Genomic DNA, 15,902 nt, shown 5'->3' with positions numbered 1-15,902 from the left:
AGAGTTCTAAGGTCTCTTGACAGTGCGATGGCATCGTCTTCTGTTGACACGGACTTCAGACAGTCATCGACATAAAGGTTTCTGAAGATTGTCTCCACAGCCTCTGATGGTGCTTTACCTTTGCCATCTTCTGCAGTTTTTCTGAGAGCGTAGCTTGCACAGCTGGGAGATGATGTGGCTCCAAACAAGTGTACGGCCATTCTACATTCCACCATCGCTTGACTAACGTCGCCATCTGGCCACCAAAGGAAACGCAGAAGATCAGCATCTTCATCAGGGATTCTGACTTGGTAGAACATTGATTCTATGTCTGCCATCATGGCAACGAGCTCTTGTCTAAACCTAGTCAAGGCGCCAATGAGGGTATTAGTAAGATCAGGACCTTGAAGCAGCTGGTCATTCAGTGAAGTTCCTCTGAATGAGGCGGCGCAGTCAAACACTACACGGATCTTTTTCTTCTTTGGGTGATACACCCCGTGATGAGGAATGCACCAGACCCTTCCATCGTCTCTGTTCAACTGTTCTTCGGGCACTTTTACCGCATAGCCTTTCGCTATGATGTTTCTCATGAAGTCTTTGTAGTCTTCGTGAAAGTCAGGGTTCTTGTTCAGCTTTCTCTTTAGACTGATGGTGCGTTGCTCTGCTATGCAGTGATTGTTTGGCATCTTCGCGGTCTGTCTTCTCAGTGGCAAACCAATGTGGTAGTGGCCATCAATGAACTGTGTAGACCTTGTCATCAAATCCCTGAACTGATGGTCTTCTTGTGACATCTCTGTCTTTTCCTCACAGCTGCGTTCTGAGAAGTCTGCGTTGAACTGTTGTATCAACAGCTCTTCAATGCTTGCGATAGAGATGCGATTAACTGTGACATTTTGTCGTTCCTCCTTGTTCGACTTGTTGCCATCATCTCTCCTTACCAGTCCATTGACTACCCATCCAAGGGCTGTCCTGACGGCGTAGGGTCCGTCATCCTTGCTGTTTATCACCTGCCATGGCTCCATAGTTTTGTAGGCATTGGTTCCAATTAATAGGCCAATTTCTGCTTCAATGTATGGAAGACGCACCTTTTCTAGGTAAGGCCATCCATCCACATCCTTCTGCAGGGCTAGGTTCCCTATTCTAACAGGAATCTCCCTCTGTGTGAAAACATTAGGCAGGTCTATGAAGTCCTTCTCTTCAAGTCCACACACTTCTAGCTCTGACAGGATATAACTTTGCATTGCCTTCTCATGACCCATGGTGCGTAATAGAATTGCTGTTCTTCTGCCTCTAACGTTCAGCTGTAGCATGAGTGATTCTGTGCAGAACGTTGCTGAACTACCTGGATCCATGAAGGCGTAAGTCTCCACAACCTTCTCACTCCTCTTAGACTTGATCCTTACTGGTACGATGGCAAGAATACAATCACTGTCACCGGCCCCAGTAAGTCCGCAAGTCTCTGGTTCTAGCGACACCAGAGCACTTGAAACAACCGTCTCGTCGGTATTGTTTTCTTCACTCTTCTTAGGGACTTGTTCTTCTTTATGGATATGCAGCAGACTTGGATGTTTCCGAGTGCACTCTCTGCATGTTGTTCTTTGCTTACAGTTTCTACTCAGGTGCCCCTGAGAGAGACATCCAAAACATAGGCCGTTGCACTTCAGGAATTCGATTCTGTCCTTATGTGGCTGTGCTTTGATGTCGCTGCAGAAATCCAATGTATGATTCTTCTGGCAGAATAGGCATGGCTTCTGAAAGGCATCAGCAGACGTCCCTGTGCTGCTCCTTTTGGTAGAGGAGTTCTGGGGCCTTTCTTCCTCGGCCTGAGTGACGATAGTTGCAAAGCTGCTTCCCCTGGAACCACCTTTCCTGAGAGTCTTTGATTCAACAGGCTTGGCTTTCACTCTTCCATCAGTAGTCGGGCTGACATCCTGGATGTTTCCAAACAATGGGTCCCTAGCAATTTTAGCCTGTTTGTCAATGAAATTCACTAAGTCTGCAAACCTGGCTCTACTTTTCCGTCTCTCCATTATCTCAAAGGCTGTTCTTCTCCATTGTTCTCTCATCCTGTAAGGAAGCTTAGAGATGATGATTCTCATAGTCGTAGGATTGTCCATCTCTTCCATGAATTCAACATCCTCCATGGTGTTGCGACATCCTATGAGGAAAAGAACGTATGCGTTCAATGCCTCTCCGTCCTCCGATCTGATCTGTGGCCACTTGGTAGCCTTTTCAATATATGCAGTGGCTATCTTCAGCTCGTTACCATAGTGCTCCTGCAGCAACTTCCTGGCTTCTATGTATCCCCGGTCCGGTCTCATGTGTTCACAGCTTCTGACCAGGTCTTGTGGTTTACCACTGGTGTACTGTCCCAGGTAGTACAACTTGTCACTGCTGCTCTCTGTTTTGGAGTCAATGGCTTGTTCAAAGGATCTGATGAAGGGCTTATACTTGAGTGGGTCGCCTTGGAACACTGGTATGTCTCTTTGAGGGAGTCGAAACAGATTCTGTTGTTTTACAAGCATCTCTGTAATTTCGTTCTGACGTTGCATCACTCGGTATAGGCTTCTCCCTGTGTCTTCAGGCCTCTGGTGGTCATCAGCAGGGTCTAGTCTAGACCGTCTGATGTCTGGGGTAGCATCACGTGCTCCTGTTAGTGGAGAGGCCACTCTTCCACGCTGTAATGCCAGGGGATTGCCTTCGGGCTCTGTTGTAACTCTTGAAGGTGCCCTGGATCCAACTCTATGTGACAACGTTGACTGGCAGTGGCTCCCGCCATCCCGTGAGCCTTCATAATCTTCGTACGCACTCAACCTGGCGTGTGAGACCTCGATAGCTGTTTTTATCTCCAGCTGTTCTTTCTTTGCCTGCACCTGGGCCCGTTGGGCCTGCACTTGGGCCTGCAGTTGGGCCTGTTGGGCCTGCAGTTGGGCCTCTTGGACCTGCAGTTGGGCCTCTTCCCATTCAAGAGCTTGCTTCTCCGCTAAAGATGCTGCGCGCGCCATCAGCGCCGCCCGTTCAGCCTCCGCTCTCATGCGTCGCGACGAGCTTGTGGTGGAAGCGACTGACCTGCGTCCAGAAACAGAGCTACCTTCTTTTCGATTTTTGCTCGGTCTGGCGGAAGTCTCTGAAGTGCTATCGTCTGGTCCGACTTCATCGTCAACTTTATCTTTCTCTGCTGTATCAGCATCTTGTCGAATCTTTAAAATCCACTGTTCCGTGGCCTTGATATAGTCCTTAATGCTGGTTGATTTAAGATCAAACCAGTTGTGCTGATCATCGTTTCCCTCTTCTTCAGACAGAAGTGCTAATACATCTTCATTGAGTACATTAAACTCTTCATGCAGCTTGGAGAAATCGTAATACATTATGTCTTCAGCTTTCTTAATATTAGCATTATCTTCCATGAGGCGATCAATTATCTTCATTTTTCCAGTTATCTGAGCTAATTTAGCCTTCCTTGCACCTATGCTTCTATGTAACTTCTCTTCCATTGCCTTTGGGGTGAGCTTTATTTCCCTCTTTTGGCTAGCAATCCTTCTGGCTGAGGGAAGCTCCTGGCTCCGCAAGGCCTCGGCCATTTTACCCGCAGCTCTTATTTAGCTTCTCAATAGAATGAACAAAGCAAGTAGCAGTCACTGTACCTTCGCGTTCTTATATTGTCGTCTGGCTCCGTGACCATTCATGAACACGTTCGCCGACGATTCCGTCCCTTCCTTCTTAGGGAGCAAGTTTTTGACTAATGTAGTGGCGCTTCTTAGTTTCCAAACAGGCAGGCCACTGAGCTGTGGGGCCTTTAACAATGAGTAGACGCGTGTCGAAATAAAACGTTCCCAAACGTAGCTTTGTCTTTTAAACTGTTTACTATAACACTTAACAAACGGAACTACAAAGCAAACACGTATAAACGAACACGGTCAAAAACTGTACTGCTCCAAACCTCACAGCTTCTGCCTCTTTCACCACGTGCAGTTTAAACTGTAAAATGGCTGCACCCATGTGTGGCTTAGGGACTGTTCCATTGTGGCAAGAATGAAGGGGGTGTCGGACTATATGACTGGAGCAAGAAAATAGGGGGTTTCTTAATACAATAAGTCGGTCAGGTAAATTAACTGTATTATGCCATTTAGCCACTATTTTAAAGTATTTTCTTAAGCTTTTATGGCTCTTACAGGGGACTCACTACTGGAAGCACCACTGTTCATAGACACAGGGACAGGGGACTCACTACTGGAAACACCACTGTTCATAGACACCGGGACAGGGGACTCACTACTGGAAACACCGCTGTTCATAGACACCGGGATAGGGGACTCACTACTGGAAACATAGAAGATAGGAGCAAGAGTAGGCCATTCGGCCCTTCGAGCCTGCTCCGCCATTCAACGAGATCATGGCTGATCATCCAAACCCTAGCACCCGGTCCCTACACCGACAGCCATCCCACCCAAGCGCTATCCCTGTAACCCCACGTATTTAATTCCCCCCCTAACACTAAGGGCCAATTTTTTATCATGGCCAATCAACCTAACCCGCACATCTTTGGACTGTGGGAGGAAACCGGAGCACCCGGAGAAAACCCATGCAAACACGGGGAGAATGTCTGTGTGGAGTTTGCACAGTCACCCGAGGCCGGATTTGAACCCAGGTCCCTGGCGCTGTGAGGCAACAGTGCTAACCACTATGCCACCGTTCATAGCCACTGCTTATAGACACAGGGACATGGGTCTCACTATTGGAAGCATCCTTGTTCATAGACACAAGTGCAGGGGAACTCGATGCTGGAAGCAACAACAATAACAACAACTTTTATTTACATAGCACCTTTAAAGTAGTAAATCGTCACAAGGCACTGCGCAGGTGCATAAAAAAACAAAAACGACACAGAGATGCATAAGGAGAAATTCGGGCAGGTGAACAAACACTTGGTCATAGAGGTAGGTTTTAAGGAGTGTCTTAATGGAGGAAAGAGAGGTAGAGAGGCGGAGAGGGTTAGGGAGGGAATTCCAGAGCTTAGGGCCGAGGCAACAGAAGGCACGGCCACCAATGGTTGAATGATTATAATCAGGGATGCTCGAGGGCAGAATTAGAGGAGCGCAGATAACTCGGGGGGTTGTGGGGCTGGAGGAGTTTACAGAGATAGGAAGAGGCGATGCCATGGTGGGATTTGAATATTATGACAGGAATTTTGAAATCGAGGCTTTAAGCCGGAGCCAAAGTAGGTCAACGAGCACAGGGGTGATTGGTGAACGGGACTTGGTGCGAGTAAGGACACAGGCAGCTGAATTTTGGATAACCTCAAGTTTACATAGTGTGGAATGTGGAAGGCCAGCTAGGTGTGCGATGGAATAGTGAAGTCTAGAGGTAACAAAGGCATGGGTGAGAGTTTCAGCAGTGGATGAGCTGAGGCAAGGGTGGAGATGGGCGATGTTACTGAGGTGGAAATAGGCGGTCTTCATTATGCTGCGGATACTCGGAAGCTCATTCCAGGGTCAAATATGACTCCAAGGTTGTGAACAGTGCGGGTCAGCCGCAGACAGATGTTAGGGAGAGGGATGGAGTCAGTGGCTGGGAACGGAGTTCACCACTGTTCATCGGCACAAGTCCAGGAGTCTCACTATAGGAAACAACATCGCTTTAGTTCCAATAAATCCCACAGTCCCGCCGGTGATGGAGGAGCTGTGCACGAACTAGAGAAAGCAAAAGTCCAACACAACACATGCTGATTGTTTTAATGATCTGTTTATTGTTCTCCAGGTAATCCACACACATAAGCCACCACAGTTATTGTTCATGTCCTTATATTATTTAGATATTAATTACAGACGGGCTTATTCTCCTTTCACACTCAACTGGTGTAACCCACGTGTTCTGACGCTCATCCAGCAATCAACATCCCATTCTCACATCAGCCTAAACCTCAATGCTGGGTCTTGTATTTCTTTGTGTCCAGAGTTTGATTTAATCCAATTAAACCCCTACCGCTTTTATAACCTTACCATCCACCTCTTCTACCTTGCTCACTGACTCTTACATGGAAACACGCGGGCCTTGTCAGATAGAGGCCAGCGTTATATCTGGAGAAGCCTGGGGCAGAGATGGAGCCTGTTGGGGTTCCGGTAAAAGATGGAAAGAACTCAGGATGGGATATGAGATGCAATGCAGGTCTAATGCTGGGAATTCCTCCGATCTTTTCGTTGCTTAACTAATTTAAATATTATTCTCAGTGGATATTTCATCCCAATCTTCAGCTCCTCTCTGAATTTAGTCTGTGTTACTGCATAAATACATGTGTTTGTGCAGCAGCTCAATAGCAGGAGCATATAGCTGGTACAATCTGCGATAATCATTGGGTCATTGAAACCTATATGATAATAATGGTTTGTAATTCGCATTAATAAGAAAAATATCACGTATGTCATCCAGAGCAGTATGAAGTTTCCGGATATAGCGAAGAGTAGAATAATGGATTTCCTTCGGTTCTCCATCTCCGGATCATTGTGATTGGCATCATTCTTGCTGCTCCTCAGCCTCCTGCGGACTCTACTGGCCGCCAAAATGTGTCCTACGGTCAGAGCATTGAGCAGCAGCATCAGGAATATTGGGAGCAGTGGGGTGAAACAGCGATCAATCCAGGTAAATACTACCCACGCAGTTAGAGTGTAATACTCTAGTTTTGGATCACAGCCCCAGGGCACGTTGTCGATTGTATAGGAGTGTTCAAATATAAAGTACCAGGGAATGTTTTTCAAACAGAACAGCAGACACACGGTTCCTATAACCATGGCTGCAGTTTTCTCGGTGCAATATTTAGTCCTCAGCTTCTGGCAACAAATGGTAACAAAACGATCAAAAGTGAAAGCGACTGTTAACCAGACAGAAATATCTGTGACTGCACGGACCAGGACAGCGTGGAAAGAACACACAGGTGTGAGGAACAGGAAGGTAGTTGGGAAATAATAATCATTAATCCGAACCAGTATCACTTCAGTGATAATGACCAGTAGATCCGCCGCCGCCATGGCCACCAGGTAGCGGGTGATACACCTGGAGAGACCGCACTTTCCCCGGGACAGGATCACAATCGTCATCACGTTCGCTGTAAATGGGAAACAGACATAAACAGGGAATCAGCCTTCAGGTTACAGCAAGGGAGCCAGTTTCACAGTATTTGATGTGAAATGTACTTTACTGCAGGATCTGGGAATGGGAACTGAACTCGTTACCGCTGCTAGGATTGTGCAGTTGATAACAATTTTAACATAAAATTGCAATGTTCAGTATAAGAGAGTCTGCAGTAAATAAGTGAAAATAAACGCCTGCAGCAAAGATTAAAACATGAACAACATGGATTCTCTGGGAATTTCCTCAGAGCTGCTCCTCTTCCACCATCACAGCTTCATCAGAAGTGCAAGGAATCCCGACGAGTTCTGAGTAAATTACCGGACGTTAAATTGTATGAGCAAATGGACAGCCAGATAATGAGTTATAATTAATAGCAACAAGTAGCAGTTCATTGACGGAAGAACGAATGAAAACAAAATGAAAGAAAAGTGATTGAAAATAAGTACTGAATGGTCAGTTATAAATTGGGAGATAAATGACAGTTGAGGAGCAGTGAGAATGATGCCGGCCCGAAATGTGGTAAATGCTAAACGGGGAGCACCGATGGTGAGATCATTGGGGGGTTCGGATCCGTGGGCAGGAGAGGGGAGCAGATACCACGCGGGGGTCAGAACAGGCTCGTATTTGTCAGGTTGGATTCTCAGACTGGGGGGAATGACTAAAAACTGTTGAAAAGACAAATGTCAAACACCATGTTACAAAGCGACTTGTTGTGGGTCAACTCGACCAGTTTCTGTTTACAAACCACCGGATGGACATTTCAACAAAAGCAAAATACTGCAGATGCTGGAAATCTGAAATTAAAACAGAAAATGCTGGAAATACTCAGGTGGTCAGGCAGCATCTGCAGAGAGAGAAACACATTTAACGTCTCAGGTCGATGACCCTTCGTTAGAACAGGAAAAAGTCAGATGAACAGTTCACCTGATCAACCGACTTCCCCTTGCTGGAAACCCCAGGTCCTGACATCGGTGCCTTGAACAGTTCAACATCATGTGGGCAAACTCCAACAATCACCGCAAGGGGGAGTAGGTCAGATGTGAGCAGCAACAAAGAAGATGACCTTGTTCTGTGATCCAGGAATAATTGAACCTTCCAAAGTACATGATGTAAGACGAGCACACTCCCGACCTCGCTTTTGTCACCTCTGACAATGGATGAAACTTCAGAGGGAGGTGATGGCGGCGATCCCGAGCTTGCAGCAAAGACCAGTGCAAGTGACAATAGCGGCTGCTGTCCAGCCCATGACAACAAAGTACCTGCCGAGATTCAGCTTCAGAAAGTTTGAGTGGGAAGGATGTACCTCTGAATTGGACGAATCCATCTGTAAAATTAATCCGACACACGAGCAATATTGAGAATCTGTCACCCTGGCCTGTAAGATTTTCCAAAATTACATCCTAGCAGACATGGGAAATATATACAACTGAGCATTCGGAATAAACAATCAACAATATCAGAGTTTCACTCAGGATAATGTGTCGAATGGCAGGTTGTCAGCTTGACATGGAAAGAAGCGTCATGGGTTAATTGGTACAGAATAAGAGAGAGAAAGAGTGTGTGGGAGAGAGAGAGAATGAGAGACGGATAGAACGAGATAGGGAGAGACTAAAAGAGAGAGTCAGTGAAAGGGAGAGGGGAGAGAGAGGGAGAAAGAAAAATTGAGATTGAGAGACAGAGAGAGAGAAAAACTAGAACTATATATATCAGAGACAACTCTGTGCAGAAGGAAAAGCCTTTGCAAGATAAGGTAGGTGAAGTAGAAATAATTCACTGCCTTCCTGCAGAACCGACTTTAGCCAAGAGACACTTAGGTGGAAATGATATGACATGATTTTAGGCGTGTATAATTTTTAAATAGTTAAGCAGCTGGGGGGATCTCCATGGATACAGAAATATATTGTAAAGGTACTGCCCCCGAATCAGAGATAAGAGATATGAGGTGCTGTCTAGTGACCCTGAGCAGGTTGAGGTGGACCTTCTGCTTGAACTGCTGCAGTCCATGTGGTGAAGTTGCTCCCACAGGGCTGTTAGGGCGGCACTTCTAAGCTTTGGACACAGTTACTATGCACCAAATGTGACGGGATAATTTTTTCCCAATGTTACCAATATTTTGTAATGAGTCAAACCATTTCAGTAATTTATTTATCTAAAATATGCAGCATTATACAAAATTGCTAAAATTATTCGCCACATTTATCATGCACTAAACCATTAATTGATTCAACAATTGGATCAGTGTTTCAATGGTTTATTAATTATAGTCCCGCCTTACTTAGAGTCACACTTTAAACAGTGGTGACACTTAAATAACAAACGATCTGGTTACACAACGATTGCCGTCAATTACACTTGTTTCTATTTCCAAGTGCAATGACGGAATATGAAGAAAAGAATATCCACCACTCTGAGAATCCAACCACCAATGTCGTCAGTTAAAAATAAAAATATCTTTACTGCTGTGCCGTAATGTTTCTATTTCCCCAGCTCTCCGTTCCTTCAGTCTCCGGGCTCACTCTCCGTGCAATGTCCCGAATATAACCATTAAAGCACAGAACATTATAATATCAATAAGCATATCGCAAAAGGAAGAGGGAGGACAGTTAGGGCGTGATATTCCCAGAATTTCTGAAACTGACCCGTAATCTGTAGAATAATCACCTCCGGACAAACACAGCAACTGAGCAGACCCGCAAGGAGAGCAGTAATACAAAGAGACACGGACTTATACAATCAATAATCGGTAACAATGGCTCACCGGGAACTCCACGGGCGGCAAGGATAACTTCAGAAATCACTTATACCAGTTACACTGGAAATGGACACGCGATTAATGGAACTCCCATTGCAGAAATGACGATGAATTGGGAGCTTGATGCACAGTTACACAGGGACACAGGAGGAGGTTATTCAGCCCCACAAGCCTTTTCCGACATCACGTTAGACCCTGGCTGATCTGCACCTTAACTCCATTTACCTGTCTTGGTTCCATATCCCTTGATACTCATACCATAAAAAGTTATATCCATCACAGTCTTAAAATTTCAATTGACCGAGCATTGACAGGCTTTTGGGAAAACGAGTTCCAGATTTCCGCTGCCCTTTGTGTGAGAAAGTGTTTCCTGATTTCCCTCCTAAATGGCATAACTCTCATTTTAAGATCATGTCCCCTCGTCCTCCAATCTCCACCAAGGAAACAGTTTCTCTGCATCAACCTTATCGAATCTCTTTATCATTTTAAATAACTCGAATATAACACCCCTCAACATTCTAAACACAAGGAATACAAACTAAGTTTATGCAATCTGTCCTCATAATTTAACCCTTTAAGCCCCGGTGTAATTCTGGTGAACCTGCGCTGAACTCCCTCCAAGACGAATACATGTTTCCTGCGGTGCGGTGTCCAAAACTGAACTCGTGCTCCAGATGGGGTCTGACCAAGGTTCGATATAACTGAAGCATCACTTGCTCACTTTCGATTTTAAACACCCTTGTGAAAAAAACAAAATCCCATCAACATTTATTCCTACTTTTTGTCTCCTTCCTCGCAAGCAACTACCAACCCGTCTCACAAGGTTACCTCCAATACTGTGCAATCTCACCTTTGTTAACAATTTCTGTGTGAAACCTTATCTGAAGCAGGGAAATAACTGACACTGTATTTCAACTTGAGAATATGGGGACCAACATTCCATTGCATCGTGTGCTGACGATATTTACAGTTAAAATTACACCCGCTGACAGGACATTGAATGAAGATAACAATTGGAGCTTTTGCTGGACATTATAAGTGCATTATGATCTCAATGAACATATCACTCAAGGAAGATGGCGGACAGGGAGGATGTGATATTCAATTAAATTCTGACATTGATTTGGAAAAACCAAAACAAATTCTTCAGAAGGAACAGAAAAGATATCGGACATGTACAAAGACCAGTGACACACATAAACCCTGATTCACAAAGTCAGTAAGTTCAGAATCAGTTAGCGGGAACACCAAATACCGCTTGTAGAACGGGAACATGACAAACAGATATACAATACATTCCACTTTATTTATCTCTGAGAAATGATGGGGACTCTTGGTGCAGGACACCGAGCCACAATGGACCCTGTGAGCTGTAATATTCAGAGAAAGACTTATTAATACAGGAGCGAAGCTCCCAATGGGAGCATTAGGCTGCATTGTCCCTGAGATTTGTGAGAGTCAGTGGGACAGTGAGACAACTCACTTCACTATGTCCTTACTGAGTAACATCTTTAAACAGACCTGGCAGAGTTTTAAAACCAATAGTAGAAATATTGGAGTTTGATGCCGATCACATTTGTTCAAAAAGCAACCTGGAACTTTTAGTAGCAGCGGGTATTGGGAACTCATTCCACTGAATGTGAGATTTCAGTTTCCCAGCTGAAGGGGAGAATTTGATTCCTTGTAATGTCGGAGTTAAAATACACCGGTTTCATACCCAGGGCTCAGTCACACTAAACTATGAATCTGAGCTAGAGGAATGTAACACAGACACAGATTACAGGGCGATATGATCAAAGTGTTTAAAATGATGGAAGGGTGGGAGAAGGTAGATAGAAACAGACTGATTCCAGCAAATGATGGGGTCAAGAACGAGGCGTCATAGATACAAGATTGAACAGAAGACATTCGGTACATTGGAAAAGGGAGCGGGAGAAACATCTTCACAAAGAGAGTTGGGAGGCGGTGGAGTTCAGTTCCAGGGTTAGTGGTTGAGGCAGAAGCTATGCTCAGTTTCAGAGTAGAATGGATAGGTTGATGGAGGAAGAGGTGATGAAGGTATATCGGGACAGGTTGGTTAACTGTCTTTACAAATATCTTCTAACTGTAAGGATCAGAAGGGAACTTAATATAACTTGGTAGTGAGCAGCGGTTTGACCGGGCGACCAGGCTTGCTGAGAGTTCAGCTGGTGTTATATCAACATGCAAGTGTATGATCTGAACAATAAAAGTGTCCGGTTTGTATAAAGGGATCAGAACCCGGATTCTGATCGGCGCTCTGGGTAAAATGCGGGTGATGGAAGCTGAAACGGATTTTTCAAATGGGGACAAAGCCAGGACAGTTCCACAGAGCGCCGCTGCTTTGTTTCAATCGCACTCTCAGTGCATTGGATTCCCGGTCTGAGCTGCTGGAAGGGATGTGACAGGAATGAGCTGCCCCCCACCGGCTGAAGGCAGCACAGTGCCCGCCCGGTGGGTGAAGAGGAGTCTGAGAACAGGCTGGTGACCGGTCAGGGGAGAAGACCAGGGGAAGAGCCTATGTCCCTGCATGGAGCACAAACCCAGCCTCGGCATGGATTGTGATCAGCAGGAACAATATCCAGCACTTTGCTGGAAACAGACCGAGAAGAGTGGGAAGATTCTGATTAATGAGACTGAACAAATCCCAGTCCTGACTGTCTGGATTCCCAGGTATATGTCCAGGAGATGCCATCAGTCGATCGGTCCCCAGCGGGAGTCAGAGGGGGAGAAACTGGAGCATTTTACAACACAGTGAATGTTCAGTAAGATATAGACATTGTCAGATATTAACGAATGTAGCCGGAAAAAGTGGAGGAGAGAAAATCTGGCGGGGCATGGAAACAATGGAATTAAAATATTCCATGGAATCACACATTGCACGAGGTCTCAATTAAAACGGAATCATTGGAAAGACATTAAATGCAGAAAATAATCTGCAGTTTTTATGGGGTTTAAAGAAACTTAAAAAGGTAATAAATGAACAGTCAATGAACGAGGTACAGCGGGAAATACAGTCACTGAATTTCTGCCTTTCAATTGACTTGTGAAAAACAGTGAGAAAAGGACACTTACCGAGATAGGAGCAGGAACAGAGTTAACCCTGATTCACAACTTTAGTAATGGAAGAGAATCACTTACCGGGGATTCCAATGGCTGCTATAATCGGATAGTAAATCATTGCTGCCTGTATAACTGGCGGTAAGATGGTAAATGGATATGCAGTTAAGGGAACTCTCATTCTGTCTGAGAAGTGATGGTGACTCTTGGCACTGGACACAGGGCTCAACTGAGTCTGTGAGATGAGGGATTAAGAGAAAACCATTTATAATTGAGGGACACTTCCCGTGGGATCAGGAAGCATCAGGAGTATTGACATTACTTCCAGTCATTTGGGCAGCGTGTCAACTCCCTACACTGTCATGTTTGTGCTGCACTAATTAGATACAAATTGATATTACAAGTGTTTTGAAATGAAACCGCCCAAAGATTGGAATAATACTTTGCTCACATTTCTCTCTGTCAATGTACTGAAAGCCGGGCTCTGACCGCATCGCTGCAACACCTTCAACAGAAGCAGCTTCAGGGTCCCCTCTGTGACGTCACACGGCTCACTCCTGTCGATGCAGCAACAGAATTCCCCCAATTCTCAAACATCTTTCAGTGTTTACACCGCCCCCGGCCCTCCAAACTCAGCCCTTTCAATGTGGGAGTTTAGGCTGGCAATTGAGTGAGGAATTTATGTCTTTAGGACGGGAAGAGTCGGGCTTTGCAGCAACACCTGGAATAAATTAAATCTAACATCTCAGGTAGAAAAATGAAACCATGGACAGGGGCTCGAAAAATCCTGGATTTCACTGAAATCCACATTCTATAAAGGTTACAGGTTAAGGCAGAGCCCTGTTCCTTTAGAGGGATAATCTAGGTATGGGGTACTATACAATATTGAAATAGGTTGGGCCACATTTAGAGCACAATCGCTGTGGAAATCTGCATCCCCCAGGATTCTGTGGGCTGCGGTGGGGATTAGAGTTTCTGCTCATTTCATTATTTTCTATTATTATCCATTCCCAGTAGTTTCACTTTGATCTTTCCAGTGATATTATCGAAGGCCAGTCCGTGGGACACAGGTGCATTCAGACCAGGAGTAGGTCATTCAGCGTCTCGGGCCTGCTCCGCCATTCAATTTGATCATTGCTGATCTGCAGCTCAGCTCCGTTTCCGCGGCTTTGCTGCTTATCCCTTCATATCCTCAGCTAACAACAATGTATCGATCACAGCCATGAAAGCTCCAAATAATCCCGAGCATCTGCAGCTTTTTGTTGGTTAGAGTTTCAAATTCCCACCAGCCATCGTGTGACAAAGTGCATCTTGATTTCGCTCCTGAATGACATAAATCTAATGTTAAGCTTATTGTATAGAATTACATACAATATACAGCAGAGGAACAGGCCATTCGGCCCAACTGGTCCAAGCTGCTGTTTCTGCTCTACCAGTCTCCTCTCACCCCATCACCATGGCCTTCTAGTCATTTCACCCTCATGTATTTATCTAGCTTCCCCTTAAATACATCTGTGCAACTCGATTCAACTAATGATTGTGGTAGCGAGTTCGACAATACGTCCCCTTGTTCATGATTCTTGCACCAGACAGAATTGTTTCCCGGTATCTACCCTATTGAATCGTTAGACATTTTAAGCACCTCTTACAGGTCAGCCCTCAATCTCCTTTTCTCAAGGAAATGGAAGCAATATTTTGCAACATGTCCTCGTAATTTAACCCTTTTAGCTCAGGTAAATTTCAGGTGATTCTGTGCTGCATCAACTCCAAGGCCTATATATAATCAGTGAGGGACTCGGGAGGTGAGAGAAGGAAGGAAGACTGGAAAATGGATTGGAGGGACAGATTGGGGCCTCGTGGAAAGAGAGGGGCAATGGGGGTCGGAGGATGGGGAGACTAGAGCATGGGAGGTCAGAGAGAGGATAATGGGGTCAGCCAGAGGGGGAATGAGGGTCATGACAGGGGAATGGGGTTAGGGAGAGGTGGCAAGAGGGTCAACAGCAGGTACATGGGATCCTAGAGACGGGGGAAGTGAATCAGCAGCAGATAAATCGGGCCAGGGAGTGCGGGAAGATGGTCAGCAGCAGGTAAATGGGTTCAAAGAGAGGGGGAAAGAGGGTCAGCAGCCGGTAAATCGGGCCAGAGAGAGGAGGGAAGAGGGTCAGCAGCAGGTAAATGGGGTCAGAGATAGGGGGGAAGAGGGACAGTAACAGGTAAATGGGCTCAAAGAGAGGAGGGAAGAGGGTCAGCAGCAGGGAAATGGGGTCAAGCAGAGGGGGAAGAGGGTCAGGAGCAGGGAAATGGGGTCAAGCAGAGGGGGAAGAGGGTCAGGAGCAGGTAAGTGGGTCAGAGAGAGGGGGAAGAGAGTCAGCAGCAGGTAAATGGGGTCAGAGAGAGTGGGAAGAGGGTCAGCAGCGGGTAAATGCGGCCAGAGGGAGGGGGAAGAGGGTCAGCAGCGGGTAAATGGGGTCAGAGGGAGGGGGAAGAGGGTCAGCAGCAGGTAAATGTGGTCAGAGACAGGAGGAAGAGGGTCAGCAGGTAAATGGGGTCAGAGAGATGGGGAAGAGGGTCAGCAGCAGGTAAATGGGGTCAGAGAGATGGGGCAGAGGGTCAGCAGCAGGTAAATGGGGTCAGAGAGATGGGGCAGAGGGTCAGCAGCAGGTAAATGGGGTCAGAGAGATGGGGCAGAGGGTCAGCAGCAGGTAAATGGGGTCAGAGAGATGGGGAAGAGGGTCAGCAGCAGGTAAATGGGGTCAGAGAGATGGGGCAGAGGGTCAGCAGCAGGTAAATGGGGTCAGAGAGAGGGGGAAGAGGGTCAGCAGCAGGTAAATGGGGTCAGAGAGAGGGGGAAGAGGGTCAGCAGCAGGTAAATGGGGTCAGAGAGATGGGGAAGAGGGTCAGCAGCAGGTAAATGGGGTCAGAGAGATGGGGAAGAGGGTCAGCAGGTAAATGGGGTCAGAGAGAGGGG

General features: G+C 46.1%; 1 protein-coding gene across 1 annotated transcript; it reads right to left on the bottom strand.

Moving 5' to 3' along the window:
- Positions 1–5,925: 5,925 nt before the first annotated feature.
- LOC147094322 (putative G protein-coupled receptor 139) lies at positions 5,926–13,119 on the bottom strand. The gene is made up of 2 exons (XM_085973922.1): positions 13,016–13,119; positions 5,926–7,078 (listed from the first exon to the last, which is right to left on the bottom strand). The coding sequence occupies exons 1-2, from the start codon at positions 13,113–13,115 to the stop codon at positions 6,147–6,149; spliced, it is 1,032 nt and encodes a 343-aa protein (XP_085830048.1). The 5' UTR covers positions 13,116–13,119; the 3' UTR covers positions 5,926–6,146.
- Positions 13,120–15,902: the final 2,783 nt, after the last annotated feature.

This window comes from Somniosus microcephalus, unplaced genomic scaffold (genome assembly GCF_052327205.1).
Source record: "Somniosus microcephalus isolate GS21.2 unplaced genomic scaffold, FLI_Smic_1.0 unresolved_chr1, whole genome shotgun sequence".
Lineage (NCBI taxonomy): Eukaryota > Metazoa > Chordata > Chondrichthyes > Squaliformes > Somniosidae > Somniosus > Somniosus microcephalus.
The sequence above is the reverse complement of the archived record's forward strand: the minus strand, read 5'-3'. Positions and strand labels throughout refer to the sequence as shown.